The 26859-nt window shown below is 43.4% G+C and overlaps 1 protein-coding gene across 1 annotated transcript in view; it reads left to right on the forward strand.

Moving 5' to 3' along the window:
• The window catches only part of TMIE (transmembrane inner ear), a gene marked incomplete at both ends in the record, with an annotated part of 29468 nt that extends 18699 nt beyond the window's left edge, over positions 1-10769 (forward strand). Inside the window, 3 exons of the mRNA XM_084260708.1 lie at positions 4170-4319; positions 9620-9745; positions 10702-10769. Of these exons, the coding sequence (XP_084116834.1) occupies positions 4170-4319; positions 9620-9745; positions 10702-10769 (344 nt within the window). The remainder of the gene's footprint in view (positions 1-4169; positions 4320-9619; positions 9746-10701) is intronic.
• Between the last annotated feature and the right edge of the window lie 16090 nt (positions 10770-26859).

The following is a 26859-nucleotide window of genomic DNA, read 5'->3' on the forward strand; positions in this document are numbered from 1 at the left end:
CCCAAAAAAAAAGCACAATAACAAATTCTCAGGTTACACCTAAGCTAAATGGTCACCCAAATACTTCATCCTGTGGACCCAGAATCAAAAGAAATCAAGTTATCCCCATTCAGCTGGGTTGCACAAGAGAGTACAGACCAATTCTTGATCTGTTATCTTACAGGAATGGAAATGTTTACACATCAGTCCCCATTACCAGCCATCCTCCCATGATGGTTAAGTGTAAGTGGTGTCTACCAAGTTGGTAGAGACAGAGAAGGTTCAATCAGGGTCAATCAATGGGACACATGAGCAGTCATGGGCACAGCTACAACAGCCACTGCAGCAGATCTCCAGAGGTGGCAGGCATGAAAGCATCGAATCACAGAATGGTCTGGGTTGGAAGGGACCCCAAGGATCACAGAGCTCCAACCCCCTTGCCACAGGCAGGGACACCAACCTCCAGGCCTGGAGCCACACAAGGTTGCCCAGGGCCCCAGCCAACCTGGCCCTGAACACCCCCAGGGATGGGACATCCACCCCCTCTCTGGGCAGCCCCTTCCAGCCCCTCACCACTCTCTGTAAAAAACTTCCCTCTAATACCTTATATCTAGCATCATCTTAGGAATCACATCAAGCAAAGGGGGAGCCTCCACTGAGGCTTCTAACTCCTCCTTTGAAAGCTACCAGCTGCATTACTTCTCATCTGGCCCTGAACCCAGGCAGACAAACCCCAGAAAGTGTAGTGGTGGTGAGGATGCCCTCAGGACCTCTACAGGCACGTTCAATTTCCCAGGTTGTCTTCAGTACAAAAAAAATCTCAGCTTTTCCTCTGGAAAATAATGTTAAGGGTGGTATTCACAAAGGCCTAGGAAACATCACCAGTTACATTGCTTTCTGGTTCATTTGATGGGTAAATTAGCAGTGGAGCAAATATGATCTCACCAGTTTGAAGCAGGAAAACACATAAAATATCTACCAGGCACAAGAGAAGTGATGCTGGGATAGCTCCAAACTTCTAATATGCAGCAAACCTTTCACTTTTAACTTCCAGAGTCCTTAGCAGAGATTCACCATGTCTAACCAAGGGAAGAGTTCACATGCCTAAATGTAGATTGCTGATGCCATTTGGGAGCCCTAAGGCCTCTGTCTTTCACTCTAGGGGGTAGCAGCTCTTCCATGGTCCTACTTCAGCCTGATCACTTGGGGTCTTCCTGTAGTTAAATGGGAGAAAGGCAGCTGCAGAGAACAATTTCTTTGGCATACGTTACATTTCTGCCTTATAATGAGATTAATCACCCTGTAGAGATGCTTTTCTCTCCATCAGTGATAAAGGGAGCCTGGAGTGACTGTATGAGACCATAATCTCTAACTTTGGGAGGTATAAACCAGAACTGTTGAACTCCACCCACTGTATCTCTTGTGTCTGTCTAGTGATGAATCATTTCACATCCCAAGACAATATAACTTCTTAGTACCTCAATGTAACACTTTATCTCCATTAGAAAGTTAAACAGAGAGCCCAGCTCATGATTGTCATGTAGCAACTACCATTTTTGTCCTCAGTAATCAGAAACAAGTAGAGCTGTGAGATATAGAACAACCCCTACTCCTTCCTGCAGGGATAAGTGAACTACTTTGATATTGGCAGGCCTTTTGTCCTTGGTTTTCAAGGGCATTGAGTGATCTCTTTGTGCTTTACTTGAAAGATGACAGTCCCATCGTTTATCCATCTCCAGGAAATAGGGTGCTAATTTTCCTGGCAATTTTTTGTTTCTCAAATATAAGTAGAGGATTTCCTAAGTCAACAATAGATGTTGATTTAAAATGGATTAGAGAAAAATGCACCTACCCCACTGCCCTCAGTAAATTGTTTCCCTGATTGCTGTCACTGTTAAAAATGCATAGTTATGTCTGCTCTGACCTTGCCTTGAGTCCTTGCCCAGCTACAGGGTGTTATTTTGTCTGCTAGGCTGGTAAGGTCTGTGCCATCCACTGGTTGGGATGTAGCTGTAGCAGGCTCTGTGGGCAGGTGCACAATTAAATCCTGATGCCCTGAACAGCAGGTCAGACCCAGATGTGGTCTTTCCAGATGTCATACATTACCCACTTGCAGGCTGCCAACGTTGCCCTGCCAATAACACCATATGGGTACCTCACTTTCCTTTTGTAAGACCAATAAAAGCTCAATCACCCTCAGCTTGTTGCTGACCTTCATGAAAGAAGCAGGAATAAAAGCATCTCGATTGCTTCCCCAATTATAGGTTACTCCAATTTCATGTTGGTTTAGTCAATTCACTTCAGCTTCACGTGTCTCCTCCTGTTGTGACATTTAGATGCCCTTGAGCGTTATCCTACTACAGCATCTCCTCAGCAAACTGTTTTAGGGGAGTGATAGTTTTGGCAGCAAAACTCAGCCCAAAATTCAGGGAGAGAGGAACTGCTACACTTTGCTTGGAAACTTTACACTATCCTCTAAACAAGGCTTTTGAGAAAAGGGGGTTTTGCCACTTTCCTTTTCTCTGTTGTGATATGGACAGGTCATGCAGAGCTCATTCCTGGTTATCATGATGCCTCCTTACTTAGGAGAGGCTGGACAGGTACAGGACAAACTTTTAGGGAGGAAAATTTACACCAACAGAGCTCATTCCTGGTTAACATGATGCCTCCTTACTTAGGAGAGGCTGGACAGGTACAGGACAAACTTTTAGGGAGGAACATTTTTACTGGGGAAGGGTCTGTATCCCTGTGTTGTGAAGGTTGTCTGCAAAATGGTTTTACTCCTGGTGAATAAGAAATGCTTATTCTTGGAACCAAACAGGTTACTGCTCTCATTTCCTTGGTTTAGTCTCAAAGGTCTAAAACATTGCTCATGGTGATGGAAAGCTGGAGGAGATTACCTGGGGTTTGAAGTGGACAGAAAGTTGGATGCTTTCTAGTTTCTTGTAGCATTGATGCAGCATGGGGGGAACTCCAGTTAAAATAAGAGGCAGAGCATGCAAAACTGATCATACAACACCTTTCCAAGCACAAAGCTCTGCCTGCCTGCAGAACCCATTTCCATAAGGTGTATAAATGAGGTTAAGAGCTTAGCTAGGTTGGAAATCTGAGCTTTTATTTAGAGCAGGAGAAGCCCTCAAACTATTTTAAAGGTGCCCACAGAAAAGCAACTCAAAAATTCATAGAGACCCTGAGATCTCATGCTTTTTGACATGTGTTTATGGCATATGGGCCAATAATTTTATGATTACCTGTTTCTGAGCTTCATTGATCTCTCCCCTGATGTTGCTGCTTTGTTGTTGTCAGGAGTGATAGGTGGATAGAGTGATCTGCTCAAGCCTGAGAATTCTTAGTCTTAAGAACCCAACCAAGAATGATTTCTTTACAACAAATTGCCTGAATCATGATTAGATTTGCAGCTGGAAATTCTGAAATAATATATGGGTTTAACCAGGAAGGAAAAATAATATTTCTTCCTAAAAGTAAAAACATCAGCTGCATCCTTAACTCGTGGGAAGAAGCCTAGCCAATGGGAAGGAGCAGGATGGAATAATAAGAGCATGATGGAGGGATTTAGGGGATCTGGGTCCAATCTTGTCTTGCACTAAATGGATTTGGAGGAGTCAGTTAAGACATAAATTGACCTCTTGTACTGGGTCTATTTAGAAGGCTTTACTGGGTTTCCACTCCAAACTCAGCTTTCTTCAGCTGGAGGTGCACAGCCTCATCATCCATCATCACTCAAAAATGATGATGGATGTGTGATGATGCTAAGATGTGTTTTCAGAGATCTCTACCCATAATATACTGAAGAGTGACAGTACACTTTAATTGCTGCTGCCATTTCCAAATAGATAATCAATTTAAACTGTCGATGCTCTGATGCTCAGAAACAACAGTGACATATATAAAGGCAATGATTTACATTGGTGGGAAGGACATACTCAGTCCTTTGCCACAGCTCAGCTGTAGAATGGCAATTCTTTACTTTCAGGTATCAGTTGCTTTAGATTGTGTGAGTGTATCTCTCAGGCAGGTACCTCCTTTGATGTAAAGGTCTATATGTTCCCACAGGAAGAAACTCTTCTGAAATGACCCTGCTGCCTCCCCACTGTAAATAAACCAGCCTGCACTAAACAGAGAGCTGCTGACTAAAGCAAACACTCTTTCTTCCCTCTCTCTTTTCCCAGTTATCACACTCTGCTGTATTTTCAAGTGCCGGATCCCCCGGACCAAGAAGGAGATTGAGGCACGGTACGCTCAGCGGCAGGCAGCCAAGACATATGCAGACAAACTGGAGACTGTGCCACCACTCAACGAGCTGACAGAGATCCCTGGAGGTACTTTCCATGCCCACACCTGCAATAAGACCCGTTTTTTTCTCTTGGGGTTGCTTTCTGTATGCATAAACACAAAGGGCTAGGCTCTCCCTTAGTCCAAATCAATGTGTGTCCTTGGGCACAACCATTAAGATATTGCCATGACTTGGTAAAAACACCTCCAATTCCCATGCACTAAACCTGCAGCATTTGTAGCAGCAGGCACAGTCATTTAGATGAAAGGGACAGTTTCTCCTTTGATACAAATCAGGGTAATTCCTTTAAAGTTCATATTTAAATCTTTCAGAGAGTCTGATTAATTTTACAGTCCAGTTCCTGGTTTAGGTGGGAGGTGAAGGGGGTCAGTGGGAAGAAAAAGAGGTGTTACAGTTGCACATTAACTGGCTTGCTCCATTTGTATGGCCAAGAGTATTTCTGTCACTGGTCTCCACTCCTCTCACTCATCTTTCCTGATTCTGTACCCTAGGCTCTACTGAAACTCTCCTAACTCTCTCTGGTCATGTGCAGTCCAGACCTCTCAACTCACTGCCTGTGGTGAAAGAAGAAGATGAAATGGCCCTGCAAGGAAATTAGGGGACTGCCTTCCTGTCTGTCCATCTATGGCTTCTCTTTTCTGATGAATTCCATCACACTTTGGACTCTCTGCTTCTCAGTTCCCTTTCTGCGTTTCACCTCTGTTTTCTCAGTACCTTTTTATGACTTTTTTCTCTTTCCTCTGCCTCTGCAAGCCCTGTGGACAGTAGCTTCATAGAAATTCAGAGTTTTCTTGACTCAAAATGTGATGCTTCAGTCCATGAAACTGGTGGAAGAGGCAGAAATTTAGTTCTATACCAGCAAAACACAGAACTAAGTGCTTAAAGGTAGAAACTTGCACATACCTCAGTATTTCAGAGGTGTTCAGACATCTGACCACTAGAAACTGAGGATGGCCAGACCCTTCTCTGGAGCTGAACCCAACTGGCACAAATAAGCCCTTGTCCATATAATTAAATTATCTTAAGCTACTTTAAAGTCAAAGATCATCCAAAGGTCTAGCTAATGCACTTCTACATGTATGAGCAATCACACATGGAAGTGCTTAGCATTGTATCCTTCAATTTCCTGTCCAAAAGACCAAATTCTGACTCTGTAAGGATCAGTGGATCCCAGAGGGTGTGAAGGCTCATGCCTGCACACAGCAGAAAGCCAAATCCTCTCATTTGCTGCTGCATCCTCTTCCTGCCTAACTGTGACTTCTGGAAAACCCATAAATTAAGCATGAGAATATCCAGAAGAGACAGAAAGGGTATTTGGGCAGCAGAATGGCTGGTTAACCCCAGAATGCTAATAAATTTTCATCTCCTGTAAGTAGCCTTTATATCCTACAAACATGTTCATGTACTCCATCCAAAGGCTGGCTACATTGCTGCAGATTTAATCAGCCCATGGTAAATTATTGCAGCATGAAGTCATGAATAAATTACCATAAGAAAGCAATGTATGGGAAGCCAACCTCACCATAAACACTAGGTCAGTTTTTATCCCTTTAAATGTGTAAGTTGAGCAGTTGACCACCCTTTGACCTTTTGAGAACTGCAGAATTCTGGACCTGGCATGGTACAGGGCAGGAGGTTGGTGGATAACACATTGCTGAGTGGCTGCTGATGTCTGGGAATGGCTCATGAGTACATCTGCTCTGAAGGTCCTAGTCCTCTAGGTTTGGATATAAATCTGCCCACATTATCCTGAAGGAACTGGGACTGGGTTGGGAGTCATCTAACTACAAATACATGATCCACCTCAATGGAGACGTCTGCATCAGCACTACTTGTCTCAAATTTATTCCTTTATTCATGGTGGAAAATAAAAAGGATGTGATTTTTATTTTATGGTAAGGGAGGTGCTAATGTAGAAGAGGTAAATTGTGCCTTAAAAATGCCTGTATGTCTTCAATCTTTGGGACTGGAAAGGACTGACTCGGCTGTCAGCACTGAAAGTGTTAGATGCAAAAGCCAAGTAGGATCAAACCCACTGCTTTGCCCTCCTGAAATCATAGAATCATAGAATGGTCTGGGTTGGGAGGGACCCCAAGAGTCCCAGAGCTCCAACCCCCTGCCACAGGCAGGGCCACCAACCTCCAGGCCTGGAGATACACAAGGTTGCCCAGGGCCCCAGCCAACCTGGCCTGGAACACCCCCAGGGACGGGGCACCCACCCCCTCTCTGGGCAGCCCCTTCCAGCCCCTCACCACTCTCTCTGCACAGAACTTCCCCCCAGTCTCTCCTCTCCCCCTTCCCTCCTCCAGCTTCACTCCAGCCCCTTGTCCTGCCAGTCTCTGCCCTTCCCAAGAGCTGATTCCCCTCCTGTTTCTGGGGACCCTTCAGGGACGGGGAGGCTGCACTGAGGTCCCCCCACAGCCTTCTCTTCTCCAGGCTGACCCAGCCCATCAGTGTGCATCTTGTCCCCCCCAAAAAAAAAGTTTCACTACATAATTTAATCATTACAATGGAAAGTATGCAAACCTTTGGGTTTCATCTCTGTGCTGCTATTTTTCAGCTGTACAGGGTGATGATGCTCTGCCACGTTGCCCCACTGGCATTTGGCAACCCACCTTGATTTATGCAGTCCTGAAATATATGTAGCTGTCAACTATTCATATCCTGTGCCAACTCCTGGTCTACCTATTCAAGGCCAGAGGCATGACTTGAGTGATTTTAATTACTGAGTGGCCATTAAATGCTTTAAAGATTTCTGTGAGTGTCAAATGCTATTAATCATGAATATATATCAGTGCTTAAATACTCTTCTTTTTTGGCAGTATTTTACCCTACTTGGCATTTAGTATGATGGAATATTCTAACTGCCAAATGGCTCTCCATGCACTTTTTTTGAGTGTCATATATGGCAAGCCCTTTTACTGGACATAAATAAAATAGACTTTAGTGTTCAGTGTATAAAATGTTATATACAAATTGATTCATTTGTGTTCTGTCTCCCAGTCTGTGGGAGAAGTACAAGCAGAACTTGGCCTTTCTCTCTGGATGGAGATGTACTGTCTGGGTCTATGGCCTAGGAGATATTAAAGTATTTTGGTCTGAGGCTTCTCCAGCTGATATTTTTGGGATTTCACCTGGTTCCTACCATATTTGTCCAGGAAAAGAGATGATGTGGTGGTTTTGAGTTGGTTTTATTCTTCCCTGTCCTTTTTTAATATGAGATCTCAGGATTTTCCCTGTGCTTGTAATAAAGACCGTGTTGTTCTATTCCCAGATGTATGTACAAATGAATTTGCCAAAGTTCCCAAAGTCAAAGGATTATATTTCATTTTAGGGTGTAGGTTTAAGGAATATTTTAAGAAAACATTAAAAAAACAGCTTTGATTTGCATATGTAATACATTGCTGCAGTCTGAAAGTGGCACTGCAGACATCTATAGCAATGGGAGATTTGGGGCCACTTAAACTTGTTGGAGTCCAATGACTCCACATAAGGGCTGAGACATCTTATCAAAGGCCCCTGCCAAATTATCTCCTAAGACAGTTCACTCCCTTCTTTTCTTAGCCTGTGATGGACTTGAAATAAATTGACTTAGCCTATGTGGCAGCTGAAGAAAGCTAAACAGTAACCAACCATCCTCCACTTGCTGAGGTCACTCCTAGGTCATTGCTAATTTTAATTAATAAGTTGTGTTAACATGGTTATCTATTAACATGTTTGCTTCCTATATTGGGGGGTCTTCAGAGAAGGAGGTCATAGGAACCTTGACATGTTTTTCACTTGTTTCTGCAAAACTTTATACTCTGCTGGTTTTGAGTAAAGGAAGAGCTTTCCATCAGAAATAAATGAAATATGATCTGTGTTTAAGTGTCAAATTGAAGCTTGGGATGAGAGTTTAGTGCATCAAGCTCTGATTTCAGAGATACTTTTGAGAAAATTAACCACTTCTAGCAAAAGGAAAAGAAAAAAAAAAAAAGAGATGAGGAAAAGTTTTCTGCTACCAAATTCCTAAGTAAAAGTATTCCAGGTCAAAGGAGGGGATCCTCCCCCTCTACTCTGCCCTGGTCAGGCCCCACCTGGAGTATTGTGTCCAGTTCTGGGCTCCCTGGTGTAAAAAAGCCAGGGATCTCCTGGAGAGAGTCCAAAGGAGAGCTAAGAAGATGATGAAGGGCCTGGAGCATCTCCCCTATGAGGAAAGGCTGAGTGAGCTGGGGCTGTTCAGCCTGGAGAGAAGACGACTAAGGGGGGACCTTATTAATGTTTATAAATATCTGCAGTATGGGATGCAGGGGGAATGGGCAGCCCCTTTTCAGTGTCTGTGGGGACAGGACAAGGGGCAATGGCTGCAAGTTGGAGCACAGGAAGTTCTGCATCAACATGTGGAAGAACTTTTCCCCAGTGAGGGTGAGGGAGCCCTGGGACAGGCTGCCCAGGGGGTGTGGAGTCTCCTTCTCTGGAGATATTCCAGACCCATCTGGACACCGACCTGTGCAATATGAGCTGGGCAGCTGCTTTGGCAGGGGGGTTGGACCCGATGGGCTCTCAAGGTCCCTTCCAACCCCTATGATTCTGTGATTCTGTGATAAGTAAAAATATTACAAGCTTCCTATAACTAATATGGCTGGTGTGTTAAAACAAACCAAAACACTGCTAACTGTGCACTAAAGTTAATTGCTTTATGCCCATGGTATATTGCTGACATTAATTGCAGTGATAGAGGTAGGAAGCCCATCTCATGGTGACACAAGCTAAACATACTTGGTAGTCCTGATCTGGGCAAGACGTCTTTTGCTTGCCTGTTTGACAGGAAGAATCCTCAGCAGAATCCCCCCTGTCTGCTCTCAGCTGCAGGAGACATAACCCATACAGGAAAACAAAGAAATAGAAAAGCCAACCAACCAAAAAACCCCCAAAACAAACCCAAGCCAGGTCTGTACTGAATTGCATGAGAGATGTTTCTGTTCCTTCTTGTGGAAGAAGGCAACTCTACTTTTAATGTCATTTTCAGGAAATTGCTTATTACTGGTGTTTAGACATTTCATGGAGCAGTTCCCAGCAACAGGAGCTATTTCTTCCAATAGATCCACAGCCCAGCCCTTGAAATCCTCAGTTCTGCTTTATCCCATTTGTCTACCTTCTCCAAACAAAGCCATGAAAAGCTGGTGGTCATTGAGGGAAAACAGGTGTATGGACAAAGCCCCAGTAGAAGTATTTTGCTTCCACTCAAGATTTGCCAGCAGGGAGCAGGAGCTTTGCCCTTTTCCTGGCTACTCTGGACCCAAGGTAACCACTTTCCTGTTTTCTTTTTTCCATCCTTGCAAACAGCTCAGGTTGCAGAAGAAAAGAAAGAAGAAGTACCCACTGTATCTGGGAAAGTGGACAAGGCTCAGGGGAAGAAAGATGGATCCAAAGGCTCCAAGAAGAAGGATGGTGAAAAGGACCAGAAAGAAGGCTCCAAGAAAGAAGGGAAGGATGGGGCTAAAAAGAAAGAAGGAGAAAAGGGAGAAAAAGGGGAAAAGGGAGAAAAGGGAGAAAAGGGAGAAAAAGGGGGAAAGGGGGGAAAGGATGCTACTGACAAGAAACAAGGTGGTGGGAAGAAAGGTGAAAAAGAAGGTGAAGCAGGAAAATCAGGAGGAAGCACCAAAACTAATGGCAAGGCTGGTGGGAATGCCAAAGCCCCAGCAAAGAAGAAGTGACCCTGCTACCAGACAGTGCTGGCAGTCTTTCAGGGAGGACACTCTTCAATTTCTGGGAGCAGATAGGACATGCAGCCTCCATATACTCAGGCTATTGAGTGCCACTGGATGTATGGGTTTATTACCTTTGGAAGACCAAATCACTGGGGGGTGTTTTTTGTTCACCAAAGGCAAACCTGGCCATTTGACTAGACAGTATCTTGTAAATATAATATCACTGTGCAGCACTGCATGGTAACAACATGTGGAACCAAACTGCAACCTGGAGTGAGGGTAAGGACTTTGGATAAGCATGGAGATGCACAGAGATGAAGGTTTAACCTAATGGGAGGACATGATTAATTTAGAATTTGTTCTTCTTGAGGACTTTAAGGAGTTTGCTAAATATTTAATAGTGCTCATCTCCTCCTAAATAGGATTTGCATGTGGGTAATTTTAGAGATTAAGGAAATTATCCATGCTAAAACCCAAAGAATGGAGTTTTCTAAGCCATAGCTCATGATTTCTGAGAGGTGGCTTGGACACATGGGAGAAAGCTTTCCTCCTTCTCAGATGCCTCTTTCTATAGACTGCTGAAAGAAATACAAAGAACTACACATCTCCCCAGAAGATTTATCCACCTTTTTCTCTCCTCTCATGAAAGACATATAAATCAAGCTGTAGGAGGATGTGCACAGAATAAAAACCAGACTGCATCTGTGCTGCTTGTAGGCAGTAGCTGTCCTCAGTCCATCATCCCTTCAGGAAAGGCAGCAGACGACGAGAGCCCGCTGGGATGAAGGGGATGTGAAGATGCTCAGCGTGTTGAAGCAGAAACTCAGGGTCTCGAGGGGAAACAGGACTGAACACAAGGCTTTGCTCTCTCCCTGAGCAGTTTTGAAACCAGGGATTTTGCCCCGTTTCAGTGTGGCTGCTGTTGCTCTCACCTCCTGGAAAGTGGTTTTATCAGGAGCAGCTTTTCTCCTACTGTGTTTTGTAAATATCTCAGCAATTTATGCCTGAAGATTAACAGCCATTAGGTATTTAGCTAAAAAGCTGATGGGGGATAGTTTGCAAGCTATTGTGATGGCTAAAGCTCTGCCTCTTGTCTCTGCTGAGCGCACCATCTCCCAGTCTATGCACTGGCATGACTTTGTCTACTTCATGGGGCAGGGAGGGAGTTATCTCCAGTAGTTTATTCATCTCAGGCCCCATGAATGAAATTTATATTAATCCTGCTGTTTTCTATTCACCCTGTGGTTTCAAGACAGACAGAGAGCTGGTCTGTCACTGCAATGACACCTCTCATTTATCTCACCTTTCCTTTCCCCTCTCTCCTTTCCTACCCAACCCAGCCTGGTAGAAAACGAACCCAGCAAAACAAGGAGCATGATCTGCTGTGTTAATGAGGTCAGTCAGCTCATAAAAGACCCCAAAAGCACCAGAGCTACTGAAGGGGAGGTGTGAGACTTGAGGAGCAAGGGTGGGAAAGATGTTCACAACCACGTAAGTATTTATTAAGAGCATGAAGGGTGGCAGTCCACTCACTGCCTTTGGGTACAATCAGTGATGCTGGAGGAGAACAGAGGGAAGTCAGAGCCAGAAATTCTGCCCCTCGTGCAGACAAGTGGTTGGAGCCCTCAATCTCCATCCACTGAATAATACCCAAGGATGAGTGTCAATATATATGTTCCAGATATCTATGTTTAAGTCTGAATTTCTGTCCTACCCCTCATTTTTCAAAGGCTGAAGGTGAGTGGGGATTGCAGCTTCCAGAAAGAAGCAGAGGACTTGTTTTCAATTCCCTCCTCAGCCTGGGAAGCCTCAGATGTCCAGGTTAATGGGTCAGGACAACTGCTGGGCTACATCTAAGACGAGGAAAAGGCTTTTATCTACTGGAACAAAAGGGAATACAGGTCATGCATCCAGCTGCGGGGGGGAGCAACCCTGCAGGAGCACAGGTCTGTAATCCAGTCTGTGCGTGCATGTGTAACACCTCATGAGGTATCAGTTCAGAGTCAACACACCTTGACTCAGGGATCTGCAGAGACTCCTAGTGCCAGAGTTCATGAAAGCACATTGATCCCAACACACAGAGACGACGGGTGTCAATCACTGTGTTTCAGTCAACTCCTTCCTTCTGTTCTCTCCCTAATTCATTTCCTTTTCTTTTTGTTTTTTCATAAGGAATCACAAAGAAAAGAAAGGGAAAAAATATTTAAGGAATTGCATTCAGGCCATGCTATTTGCCTGTGTGCACACACATCTCTTCCTGGGGTCTGCACGAGGTTGCTTGAGCTCACTATGGATACTGGGGGAGCTGATGCCTTATAAACTTCAGGCCATAGGTAAAGCAGCTGTAGGATGAGATCCAGCTGTGATTTGGGCAGAAAGGACTGCTTCCCTGTCCTGTGGCTGGAAATATGGCGTAGTGCTGTTAATCCAGCTGTTAAAGCTCCTTATGATGTAGAGAATGTGGGTGCATGTACCCTTTTGGTGAGAAAGAAGAGGGACAGATGTACTCCTGGTCCAACAGCTTCAATAAAGAAAATCTGCTGCTTCACTGTGTCACCATTACACAGTTATATCAGCCCTTTCCTTAACTCCCTCCTCTGTAATACGGCCACTCTCTCTTTCACACACACACACAAATTAGAAAACCCCAGTAACCTGTATCTGGGACTGCTGGTGCCTTTGCACTTCATCCTAATTTATTTCTGCCAAGATCAGAGAGAAAATACATTAAAACTCATACATATTGGATCATACTACTTTGTGGCTGTGTCTTACTGGGGAAAAAAAGGTGCTGTGTTTAATGACAAGAACTCCAAAAACCCCAAAAAATGAAAAAGAAAGAGGTTTCTCCTGTGAGAAGAACCAGCCCTGGGTCATCTGAGGGGACACATCAACTTGTTTCCCACTTGTCAGAGAGACAGCGTAGGGGTGGGATGAAGGGAACACATTACTAGGGGTTGCTGACTTTCAGGGAAGCATCCTACCTAACAAAACTTGTCACAGTGTCTGAAGTGGGCACGGAGGGAGGTAAATTTACAAGCACAGTACAAAGCTGGTGCATGTTTTCCACTTAGGTCATGTTACAGTGGTGAGGTGGAATCTGAAAGCCAGGTCTCCTGGGTGTAAAACAGCCCTGCTGAGGTGGAACACACTCACCAGCTACAGCTTGGGACCTGCTTTTTACACCACCAGATGGAGAAATTGCACTGGAAAAATAACATCCACAGCTGCAGAAGCTTTGCAATATGAATCATTAATGTCAAGGTTGGAGATGCACTGATTTCTCTGGAAACATTAAGTGACACAACAGAACCCAGAGGCCAAAAGCAGGATCTGAGACCAAAATCTCTGACATCCCTGGTAGTGATGACAGCAGCTCTGCTTCCAGTAGATTAGCCTGGTGATGTGTGCATGGCAAGGGTGATGTGGAGAAAAACAAACCGAGATAACTACCCAGCCAGGGCAAGGAAGGACTTGCATGATCTCCTGCTTGACATATTCCATAGCTTTCCACTAGAGGGGACCTTGTTCTTCCTCTGGAGTATGTGGAGACAAAAAGTAGTTTGTGCTGGATAGATTTTGTCTTATTTCTGGTGTTAAATCAAGTCTAGTGTTGGTAACATCTCCTCTTTGGTCCAAAAAAGACTTCCATGGCATTGGTTTATCTACCTGAGCGATCACATCTTCTTTCTGTATCATTTTTCCACTGGTTAATAGAGGTAAGAGTTCAGCTGACAGCAGCTTCATGCCCCAAGGACGTAGCTGATGTAAGAGATCAAGAAAATAGTCATTGGCTTTGGTGGCTAAAACTGAAGTCAGCCTAGCTGCACTTCCCCAGGGGGCTGTGGTGGACATCATAAGTCTAGACAAGAAGGTCAACAGGAGGAGGTGGGAAGCTGAAGTTTTTAACTCAATTTCTGGTTCATTTGGGGAAGAAGCCCATGGAAAAGTTATCTTCATTATTTTCCTTCCCCTTCCTTTTCCTCCTTGGTTTTGCTTTTAGCATTGATTAAAAGCAGTGAAAAACTAGCCATAGGTTCTGTGCTGGTCTTCCAGGAGATGCTACACACAAGGTGCATCTGTTACTAGGAAATCTCATTATACCTTTTCAACCACTAAATTGCACCTTTCTCCAGAGGTTGAAATTCTCTGGAATAATTACAGCTGCCCCAGACACTCTCAAGGAAAAATACAGTCTCTTTTTTCCTTTCCCTCTGTTTTCTGCACTTCCTCACTGTGCAAGACACTGAATAACTTCTACTTCTTACTGATTTCATACTATTAGAAGTATCTTGCATCTACCTTCTGAAAGTAAACACTCCATGCCACCTTTAGACCATGGAGAACAAACAACATCTTCATCAGGACTGGGACATTCCCACTTCCATCAGGTGACATGTGGAGCCCTGAACCTGAGGTAGGGCTGTTAAAACCATGTGCTGGGTATTTCTTTTTTCTTTCATTGGCAGAAAAAGAAAAGGATTAACCCCCAAATATTTCCAGGACTAGAGGTGGAATTTTCATCTGTAGGTCAGGTTGGACTTTATGCTGACTTGGGTTGTCGCCATGTTCGAAGAGATAGGGTTTTGTAGGCTTAAAGAATAGGGTCTTAGAGGTGCAAAAGTGCTCATTTTCCTCTTTTTCTACCATTTTTGGGGGGGTTGGGGGCAGAAACAGAGGTCCTTTGAGCATGTTCCTGCAAATGCACCCTCCAGCTAAACACCCTCATGAAGTGTAACTCCCAAACCCCCAAGGTGTCTTAAAGATGCATCAGACAATAACTGTGAGATAACTGTGGCTCTCTGCTGTTCCTAATTCCATGTGGAATTTTGCATGACATTGCTCTTATTTCCTTTGGTCCTAATCTTTTCTGGCTAAACAACATACATCCTCTGCTCTTGCTGAGTCCCTGGTGTACTGAGTCCCTTACTCTGGACTCCTGCAGACTGAGAAGTGTCAGGCAGGGTAACTGGGGCACAAAAGGCAATCTGCTTAATGTCAGAAGCGAAATATGGGACAATAGATTGGGACCTGAGCACTGATCTTGTGAAACAGGGCTTTGTGCATATTCCCTTCTTAAGATGCTCCAGGGATTTGATCTAAAATAATAGTGGTGAAGCCTCCCTGAACTTCACTATCTTCTCTTACCATAAAACTGCCTGTCAAAGCAAAGTTCTTTGCAGGGAGGTCATAGGACACAATAGAAATTCTCATGTTTAAGACACAATAGAAACTCATGTTCACTTTCCAAATCTGCTGTTGAGAAATTAAAGAGGTGATACAGGGCACTGGAGGAACTCATTTTGCTTTGAGGAGGGTGAAGAGAAAAGGGAAATCGAGGCATAAAGACTTGTGGAGTTTGCCTTTCCTTGGTCTGTTCCTCACAGCTCTCTTGAGTCTGATTCTGGGGAAGATAAAGTCTCATTTTTACTGCAAGACTGTGAGAGTCCTCCAGAAAATCTTCAGTCCAGACTTGACCTGTCCTTTTTACCTTTTCTGGGCATTTTTGTGGTGCCATTCAGGACAAGAACCTGTGCTGCATGGGCCTTTAAGTAGTCTAATGCTGTTGGGATACTGGATTTTGGTGGCCTTTGGGCAGATAGCCTATTATTATCCTCTGTAGTGTGTCTTGCTTGCTGCTTGGGGCCTTCAGCCATTTGGGACCACCACTTCCAAGCAGGTTGGTGCTTTGCCCTGCCTTTCTGTCTCTCAAAACCAGAGACCCATTGTGGTGGTCTCTACCTGATGCTATTTCTAGCATTCAAAGACCTATTGCCATCTCCTTGCGTGTGAAAGGTCTGTCTGTGGCCGACCAAATGAGGTCTGGATTGTTTATTCCTGGTTATGAGGAGGGGTGACTTTGAAATAGAGCTCCCCAAAGCCAAAAGCCAGCTCTGTGCTTTGCAGCAAGGGTCTGTCCCTTGCTGTTTGTCCCTCCTACATCTTTTAGTACTGCTCCCCCTCCGTTCCAGCCTCAAACAGCTCAGCTCTGAAACTCAGTCACATCTTTTTCTTTGCTCAAGAGATAGGAAGTAGCTTATAGGGGGCTTTCTCCATAGGCAATGCATTCAGAATACCAATTTAATGAGTTTATTTTACAGGCTTTCAAATATTCCCTGGCTCCACGCTATCACACAGTGGTGTATCTCACTGATGCCAACGATTCCATATGGGGATTATGATTTTTCTTAAAAAATTCATTTTAAACATCCCTGGGGACTTTATTAAGACTTCCTGTAAGAGGACAGGGAGTCTAATACAGAGGGAAAGAAACAGGAACTTCGATTTTCACTAGAACAGGGCTCGACTTTATACATGAAATGCACACACACGCTCTCCCCCACCCTGTCCCCATCCCGTTTCCCCCCTTCCCCAGCCCATAAAACAGACCCCAGGATCAATGCCCTATGTGTATAGAAATAAAGACTAATCGTTTAATTTCTGTGGCTTTCTGTTTGATGAGTCACTGAGCTGGGAGAGGGACAGAACTGCTGTGTAGGGCACAAGTCCTGTCCTGGCTGGAATGTGCCGTCAGGGGCGAGTTGCTGGGGATGGCAGATGCATGGACAAGGGCAGGGGGACAACGCATTCATTGAGGGTCACTTGTGTTGTGTGTTTCTGGTTGTTAATGAAAGGGCTTAACACACTTTTTCCCTTTTCTCTCTTAGTGGAAAGCTGGGTCTAGCTGACCCACTGGGTGGTGGCATGGTTGGGAAGGAGAGATGTGAAGGAGATGCTCTCCATGGCTGTTGGGAAACCTTTCTCCTGGGGAGCACAGGAGTGATGTGGTGTGGTCAAGGAGGGGAAGAGTTGTATTTGCTTTTCATAGAATCACAGAATAAATTTGCTTGGAAAAGATCTTTAAGATCATCAAGTTCAACCATTAACTTAACACTACCAAGTCCACCACTAAACCATGTCCCTGAGTACTGCATCTACACAGCTTCAAATCCCTCCATGGATGGTGACTCCACCACTTGCCATGGCAGCTGGTTCCAGTGACTGACAACCCTTTTGGGGAAGAAATGTTTCCTGATGCCTGATTTAAACCTCTCCTGGAACAACTTGAGGTCTTTTCCACTTGTCCTACCACTTGTTTCTTGGAGAAGACACTGACCCTCACCTTGCAACAGCCTCCTTTCAGGTAGCTGTAGAGAGCAATAAGGTCTTCCTGATGTGGTTTGTTCTCTAGACCTTTAATTAGCTTTGTTATTCTTCTGGGAACACACTGTAGCACCTCAATGCCTTTCTTGTAGTGAGGAGCCCAAAACTAAACACAATTGAGAGCATCCACCTCTAAATCTTGCTTTGAATGTTAGTTGTCTTAGTTTGGCTCCTTCCTGAAGTGTGTGTAGTGGAGAAGGAACACCAGGTGAAGCAGAGCTGTGTAGGAGCAGGATAAAAAAGAGCCTGTCACAGAGCTGAAAAGCAATAGGAAAAAACCCTAGAAATTCAGAGCTAGAGGGGGCAGAGCTGCAGTTTTGTCTTCAAAAGCATGAACCAGGCCAGAGATATGGGAAGGGGCAAAGAAGTCAACTGATCCAATGAAGGAGACAGTCAGCAGTCTGACATTTAAATGGAAAACATTTCCAGGCAGAAAAAAAGACCCAGACATATGGGAATAGTAGAAGCAGGGATGTACACATCCAGCAGCTTGACTTTCACAGTCTATTATGGCCATAACTTAACAAAGCACAGTATAATTTAGGATAGATGCTTGTCAACTCTGGGCACAGTTCCTGGTCTCAATGCTCTCAGAGGATACACCTAAGAAGGTAAGCAAATGAGCCAGCACCCATTCCCTGGCTGAGAAGCCATCTGCCTCACCAGGGTGCACATCCACATAGCTGAAACCTGAAGCAGTGTGGTTACCTCCAAATTGCACAGCTGGAAGGCTTCCTGGCTTGTGATAACGATACCCAGGAATTGTTTTGGGGAAATATTAGTTAACCTGTGCCAAAATCATGCTGGAGAACAAGCTCAAAAATTAACAATATAGGTGGTATTAGAACAATCTTTGGCCCATCTCCTGGTCTTGTTGAGTTGCTGGTAGAAAGACAATAAACATGAACAGTTCCAGCAACTGCTGATGGAAGTCACAGCCAATGGCAGACCCCACACCCATGGGACAGTCTCTTCTTTTGTGAGTTCATTAGGTGTATTGTTCTCTGATACTTTGGGACAAAACCTTTGCTTTTTGACCAGTGCTTTAGAAAGCCACTCAGTTTCCTTCAGAGCAATGTAATACTGGTCATGCCTTAGCTCTGTTAAGGCTCCCCATCACCTATCAGAGACATGTTTATGCTACCAATGCCTGCCAAGCATAATTCAAGTGCTGTGCATTCCTCTCTTCCTTTTCCTTCTTTCAGAGAAGCATCATAGGATTAATTCCCAATTTTCACTCATTTGTGTGTCCAAGTGCTGCCCTAAGTGTGATTACTGGTGCCTGTAGGATCCTCATAGGCCAGTGATAGCATCCTGAGACAAGCAGAACCTCAAGATAAAGAAGAGGATTCATTTTAATTTAAAATTTCCATTCAGATTTTTTTCCATTCTGGTGGAAAAAAAGGCAAATTCTCTTATTAACAGCAATACCTTTTCTTCATTCATTTGTTTTGGGCTTTTTTTTCTGAGAGCAAATGGTTATTTCAGTGGAACTATTTGTTCAGGTCTGATAGGAAAGAAACCTTCTGAGATTCTGAGACCTCATGTCCTCTAGTTATTGGAAATAGTGACTCATTAATTTCCTTGATTGCCACAAAACTGTCATGTACCAGCTTTGGATATTAGAAAAATTGCCCATCTAAGTCATTTCTGAAGCTGTTTTGGTATTTAAAAGTTTTATTTGCACTTTCAGAGTATTATTAACTTTGTTATAAAGGAAAGAAAAAGCAGATGAGACTCTTCTTCCTTTGAAGTGAAAGAGCTGGTGGAAACAGTGCAGATTCAATAAACTGTTATGTTTCCCATCCCTGAACACAGGTCTCAGCAGAGTTTTTGGGCACCAGCCTCGGGCACAATCCCCCAAGCAACAAAGCCAGATCATTGCAGGACATTCAGAGAAGATATGGGAGGTGGTTCACCAGCATCCAAGGAACACAGTGTATTGCACAAGGAAGAGGACACTCAGAAACTGCCACTGAGATAGACCAGGTCCATTGCCTTGGTATTGCAAAGACCACTTTCCTAAGGTTTGGTTTTACACCTAACACTTGGGAGATAGATGATGGGGAAAGTGGGCCACATTTAACTCTTCTCATTTCTAGACACATGAAACTCTGGGGCAGGTTATAACCTGTTTCCAATGGAGGTAAAAGTGGGCTACATAACTGCAAGAACAAGAGGCAAACCTGCCAGAAATCATAACCAGGAGACTAGTGAACTTTGGATTGGTGGCACTTATGAGTTAATACCTGCCTATCACAAGTGGCCTTTATATACATTTCAAGGTTAAGCTCATTAAGCAGAGCTACCCAGTAAAAATAAACCCAAGCATAAACCTGCTTGGTTTTCTCTGAGTGTATATTTTTACATAATCCTGGCACATTTGAAGCCTGGATATTAACTAGAAATGAAATGTTAGCTCAAGGAGTGAATAGAAGCCAAGGCTGAAGGTGGTGGGACCATGCTGGAATAAAAGGTGACCTTTCCTCTTCTTGGGGTGTTCACACCTGACTTAAAAGAAAAGCAATAATCTCTGAGACAACTAAAATGAGCATTTTAGTTGGTGCATGACAGCTCCTGTGTTTACCAAAGACAGTATTTCCAACCCCAGAAGATGAACTGCAGATTTTCTTCAAGAACCTACTGTCCCCCTGTAAAATTCTCAGTGTGACTTTGTTGTACTATATAAGCTTTAACCAATGCCCTAGATTTGCCAAACAACATTCTTTTTCTCCACTTAGGGACCCTTGCAAGCATGAAAGTGGCTTGAGGGACACATTGCTCATGGAAAATCCTCAAGGGGAAGCAGTTTCCTGTCAGCAGCAAGGGTGTAAGTAAAACTAAGAGCCTTTCAGACAGCAATCACTCTCCTCTGCAGAGTTGAAAAACTCAACCAAGCACAAGAACTGGCAAGAATAGAGGAAATGTGACTTATGTAAGCATTGACCTGCTGTCTGCTGGGATTTTACCCATAAAACAAACTGTAAATTTACAATATGATTTAGGCCTGAAGACTTAGGCATCTAATAACTTAGACATTGAGTGTGAACTTCTGAGGAAAGGAAAGAATGCTTGAAAAGAATTCTGTTTTCTTTTCAGACTAGCATGTTCCTTGTGGGGGGGATCTCAGGACCTTTTTAACTACACACCTATAAGCAAGCCACCTAGCCTGTCTAATTTGAAAAATACCCACCAGTGGAAATGAGATCTCCAAAACACAGTGCTGGCAAAACAGCCAGATCACATCTGATCCAATAATACAGTTTAATTCTCTCAACAACCTCATAACTAGTTTGCCAAATCAGATTGTCACACTGGCCAAAAAAATCTCAGAAGGCTGCCAAATCTTGTCAGACAAATTCCCCAAATTGAGTATTTTCTCCTGTTATGTACTGGAAAGAGACAAACAGAAAGAAGAATCCATTTGATTCTACTTGCTGAGCACACATGCAACAGTTAAATCTAAGGACTTTCAGGGAAGTGGTGCAGGAAGGTGGTGGCTGAGAGAGACTTGGAGCAAATCACAGCATAGGACAGGAACAGTTGGACTCGATGATCTTAAAGGTCTTTTCCAACCTTGTAATTCTGTGATTCGGTGATTCTGTGAAAATTAAACCCTATTTTATTTGTTGGTTTTACTTCAGTTCAACTTAAACACACTTTTCCAAACGCTGTTTCAACATTCACACGTTTGTGGATAGGAAAGGAGTGGCTGAATGCAATCCCTTTATTGTAAAAGAGTGGAAAATGTGGAGGATGATGGGGAAAGGTTTAATGAATGCTGAAGCACAGAAAAAATACTGTAAATATCTGAGAATTTTTGATATGTCCTACACTCCTTTTGGAGTCAGTGGTGAAGGTCAACCTGGTCCAGACAGAGGTGAGGAGAAGCATCAGAGAAGCAGAAATAACAGCCTGCAAAGAAAGATGAAACAAAGTTTGACTGTGGAAAATGCCAAGGAAAAGCCTTGAAATAGTTTTAAAAACCCTCAGAGATTACTAACTAGGAAAGAAATATTTTATTTTCCTGGTCCACTGCGGACAGAACAAGTGAAAATGAACTTTTTATAGGAATAGACATTTAGGACAGTTAGTAGAGCAGATTCCAAATGATGAGAGTAATGAAGTATTAAAATTTTCCTCATTTTAGGATGTTAAGAACAGGTTAGATGTAAATTATGGCTTAGGTGATTCAATACTGGGTCTGTGACATGGAACTAGACAGTGTATTGAGTAGAAAGAGGATGGATTTGTTCACACAAAATACATTAGATTTCCAGTTCAGAATAGAAGTCATGAGACTAGTTTAAATATTTTTTTAAAAACTATGGGGATTTGGGGAATGCCTTTTTTCCTAGGACTTTCTGTTTTCAGAGCTTCTTACTCCATATTTCCAGACCTTGTTCTTCCAATACAAAGAAAATGGAAGAAAAAACCAACAAGAGTTTACTTGAAATCTACTAGTCTTTGTGGAGAAAAAGAATTTCTTTTAATGCAAATAATCAGTCCTTCCAAAATTTAAGTAGTTAAATTTAAATTAAGAAGTGCAGTTAGAACCAGGCAGTGCAATGGTTAGAGGGTTAGCTGAAATCTTGGGATCAAGACCCTCTTCTGTCAAACATGCTTCATGTTTGGCCTTAAATAATTAATCCAACCTCTCTGTGTTGTGACCACAACAGCTTGAGAGCTGGGGGAAACCCACATTGTAGGCAAGACTTAATTGCCCTGCATTTCCTAAAGCTGTCTCACATTCTCCTGCTTCTCAGGAGTCATTTTGCCTTCAGTTTAATAAATACTGTGTTCTTGCTGAGTCATTTTCCCAACTATCTTCATCACCACCTGTTAGAGGCTGGTTTAGAATGCCCCATGTTGCCAAAGCTAAGAGGTCAAAAAACATGAGTCAGAGCTCAACACCTCACCAGCCTGGTAGATAACCAAAAGGTACCTTGAAAAACATAAGTGTAAACATACTTATGTGCATATATCCCATGTATCCACTTTCTTTTACATCTGTGTTTTGGACTCCCCCTGGCAAGGCAAAGAGTCCTCCTCCCTGGACCAGCTTTTCCCAGGGTGTCCTCTTGGCAGGCTGAAAGAGCAGTTGAGCCTTTGAAAGCTCTCAGACAGAATCATCAGGATAGCTATTCCTGCCATGCCCAGTCTCCACCCAACCCAGCTGCCTCCTCACTCTATGTCCCTCAACCATGGACCCTGCTTGAGCATTGCATCATCCTTGAGGTAGGTGCAGAATATCTGAGGATGTAAGACAAAGCTGGTTCTTGGCATGGTTATATTGTCAGCAAGTGAACTCTAGAGGTTGTTCCTGTAGAGTACCACAGAGCTCTATTTGTTTTGAGTGACATACTTTGCTAAGCAAGAAAAACCAAACCAAATCAGCTAGCCAAGAAACTCACCCTTACTGTGGAGAAACATGTGGAACTTCTGAAAGAATAAACCAAGAACTGATAATACCAAGGGTTTGTTGATAACTATACTAATAAAGAATATCAAGGAACTTCCCCCAGTGCAAGAATTCTGTTGTCCACATAGTTAATGTCTTCTGCCCCTGGCCAATCCAATTAACATCCTTCCAGCAAATGCTTAAGCCTTTTTTGAGTTATTCACAGGCCAAGGACTGTTCCTACTATGGAATGCATGAAGATATCCTGCTTCAGGTTGTCACAACCTGAAAGTAGGAATAGAAGAACTCAGCCACAGGGTTGTAGGCTGCACTGTACCACTTTGCCACAGGACCACCAGACAGACCCTGACCCATTCAGCTGTATCTATATCTAGAGTCAGGTTCAGACCAAAGAATGTGAATGGAAAACATGGATGTCTCATGTCTTTGCTCATTCTCCAACTTCCCTTTTGTTTTACAAGTGTAGACACAACCCATGAAGCCATTGGAACGTTTCCAAGGGACAAGCCAGGTCTAATATTTATAGGCTCAGCATAATTTACTGGTTCCTATTTTCTCAATCTATGTTGAAGGTTCTATTTTATTGCTGTTCTTCTAAATTAATCAGTGATATTAGACACACACACCACACAGTGATAAATGTTTTACAAACGCCAGAGACACTGCAGATGTCAGACACTAAATTTCCTATCTTGGAACCAGATACTCTGAAGTCTACTGCACAAGAACCTCAGGAAGAATGAGGGGTTTTGCATAACCTTGATATTCAAAGGCAACTGTAAAGCAAAGGTACCCTAACAAAGCTGAAAAGGAGCTGAATAAATCTCTCAAGACCTTTTAGGGAGACACTGCTTGTTAAAGCAGCATTGAAGGGAGCTGCCAACTGAACCAGGAAACCTCAGAAGATTCCCTTTGTGTGTATGGTTTGTGAAACTGTCTGACTAGAGGATAAAATGCTGGAAAAAAAAAAAACCAAAAAAGATGAAATGCAGTGTCACTTGTTAGAGAATTTAACCTCAAGTAGAGACTGGCATCAAAGTGAGTTAAAGCTGCTACCAATTCCTGTCCATCTAAATGGCATCTGTTTATGTCTCCTATCTGCTTTTCACTCTTTAATCTCCTGTGTTTTCAGAGGTGGAGGAAGGTTTGGTTCTTGTAATTGTTTTCAACATTTTTTTTTCCTCTTTTTCTCTTTCAGCAGGACTTTGTAAAAAGTATTTGACATTTCTTATTTGGGAAAACACATGTAGGTTTCTCAGATGTAGGATCTCATACTATGGACAGACTCTAAAGGGGAAAAAAAAGGAAAGTAGGACATCAGAGAAGAGGACCAAGAAAGAACAGTTGTGACATAAGGTACCTTTGAGTCTCCCATATGATCTGCCAACATCATGGGGATGCCTTGAACACCTCAGAACTTGTCAAATTGCACTACATGGTTAAGTACAGAGAAATGAAGAGTCCTTGGTGATGTTTCCTATTGTCATCCCAGCCCATACTAACAGATATTTTAACAGCTATTTCTAATTAGAGGTACAAATAGGTTCTGTAGCACAAAATACTGAGGGGTGTGGTATCTAATTTGCTTTGTGGCTCTACCCAGCAACACAAGGATACTGTTCCTGCTCCAAGAACTGGAAATCTCTTTCTGAGCCTCCATAAGCAAATACCTGTCCAAATCACCTTCCTAGAAATTAGAAAAAAATTAAGCTAGTTCAGTCTTACATCAACACAGTTACTCCAGAAGATCAAACTAAAAAAGTATGTAGGGACTGAACAGGAAGAAGGAAAATTTACATTTTGCATGCAGAAGAGAAGAACAAGCTGGATCTGCTCTATTCAACACCTCCTAATGTCCAACTATTTTCAGCTCTGGAACATTTGACTGTGTTTTTTAACTTGTTTTTTTTCCCAGTCATGTCTGATACTCGTGATCTTTCAGTATCTGCAATGCCCTTTGATAAAAAGGTATCACAAAGGTTTCCTTCTCATGATGCCAAGAACCACAGACATTTGTTCTTTTCAAAACCGATTCCTACAGACTTCATGTCTTGTCCCCTACTTGTCATGAAGAAGGCAGAGAAAATAGATACCTTTTCAAGATGCTCAGGGGTTTTTTAGAGTCTTCTCAGTTGTTTTCTTCTCAGACTGACCACGTGGGCAGTGTGTGAGTTTATATCTGCAGGCTTCTGTGTGGGTTGGATATCAGGTTGCCTCCCATCCCAATATGAAGCTGGCAGACATGCACACAGCTGAAAGACACCTTGCTCTCCTCTCTGATTAAGAACAGTGTGGCTATGAGTTCCAGCACTTTCTAGATCAGATGGAAAGTTCTGAGTGATCTGACAGTCACACAGTGACTGTAAAACCATGTCTCAGACCAACTTAGTTGTGTTTGCCCCGGGCAAATTGGAAAGTAGACTGTAAAGGTCTTCATGATATCCAGTCACCACAACAATGAGCAACTAGAAGCAGTTAATACATACAGCCCCAGACACAGTTATCTATCGATAGCCAGCTAAACTCTCATGGAACCAAAAGGATTACTCTTCATCAGCTGAATGGAGAGAACCTAAAGTTTTTAGAGTGATCTTTCAGTCTCTTTGAATATGAGCCAGCAGTGTGCCCAGGTGGCCAGAAAAGCCAATGGCATCTTGGATCAAAAATAATGTGGCCAGTAGGTCTGGGGAGGGGATTGTGCCCCTGGACTGGGCATTGGTGAGGCTGCACCTCGAGTGCTGGGTCCAGTTCTGGGCTCCTCACCATAAGAAGGACATTGAGGTCCTGGAGCGAGTCCAGAGAAGGGCAACCAGGCTGGGGAAGGGGCTGGAGGGCAAATCCTATAAGGAGCAGCTGGGGGAGCTGGGGGTGTTGAGCCTGGAGAAGAGGAGGCCAAGGGGAGACCTTCTCCCCACCTACAACTACCTGAAGTGAGGTTGTGGAGCAGTGGGCGATGGTCTCTTCAGTCAAGTAACAGGAGATGGGACAAGGGGCAATGGCCTCAAGCTGCACCAGGGCAGGGTCAGGTTAGATGTTAAGAAAAAATATTTTACTGAAAGAGTTGTCAGGGCTGGAACAGGCTGCCCAGGGAGGGGGTTGAGTCACCTTCCCTGGATGTGTTTAAAAACAGGGTAGATGAGGTACTTAGGGAGATGGTTTAGCAGAGGATGGGAATGGTTGGACTCGATGATCTTAAAGGTCTTTTCCAATCTTGTGATCCTGTGAAGATTCACAGATTCATCTGGTTTAAGTCAGCTGACCTGTAATGAGGCACATGCTTCCAGAGAAGCATGCCTGTCTTCTGCTTCTCCTTCAACAACTGATTGCTACTTCTTTCCCCACCAGGGCACAATATACTTGTTCACAATATTTATCACCTCACAACCCAGGGATGCCACTAGTCGTTGAAGCCAATAAAATCTATGCCATGGGAATACCAGGTAACAAAGCTCCCTGCGGTGCCCTTATACAAGAGTCACTAATATTTGATGTAAAGAATGGTTTGAGGGCTGGGCTATCCATTTACTGCAATGAAGGTACTGCATTAGTATGGGTAAAAATGAATTTTGCATGATGCCAACTTGACATAAGTGATATGAAGCCTGGGAGCAAGAGACAACCAAGTGGTAAGTAGATAACCTAACTGAATAAGGAGAAAAATGTTCTGTAGAGTGTGAGATAAGGCCTGCGTAAGATGTAAATAATACATTTTAAGTAATTTCAGCTCTTAATAAAATAACCTTAAATCTTGCCTGGGTTTAAATCAATGTGATGGACATCTCTGGAAAAATAGTGGTAAGTATGAGACTATTGAAACCCATGGCCAAATATCCCAGAGACTTCAAACAAACCAACCAGCACCAGTCTACTAACCCAGTGCTGCTCTCAACCTCTTTGCACCAAGAGTGACAGCTATACAAATGCTTTTTTTCTGAGCTGGCTTTTGTAATCAATTATGAGAGGTGAAAAAATCCCACACTGATTGACTCTCCAGTGTCTTCTAGGGTCTCTAGTTTCCTGGTGCTGGGCAAACAGAGGCATAAAAATGGGAGTTCTGTAACTAAGTGTAAACATCTGGGTTGTCAATGTCTGCAGTTAGTGAAGGCAGCCCAGGCTTCTAAAAGAAATAAATGTTCCTAAGGCACTGCTCCTCTCAGTCTAAGGTGGATGCTAGATTAAACAAAGCCCTCTAAAAGGCTCTGTTCCATTCTACTGACTGCAAAATGAGTCCAAGGTCACTAGACTGGAGGCATATGGTTTCACTGTAGACATCTAAAGGCATTTGTGGT

The sequence above is a fragment of the Gallinula chloropus genome (genome assembly GCF_964237585.1).
Source record: "Gallinula chloropus genome assembly, chromosome: 2".
Taxonomy (NCBI): Eukaryota; Metazoa; Chordata; class Aves; order Gruiformes; family Rallidae; genus Gallinula; species Gallinula chloropus.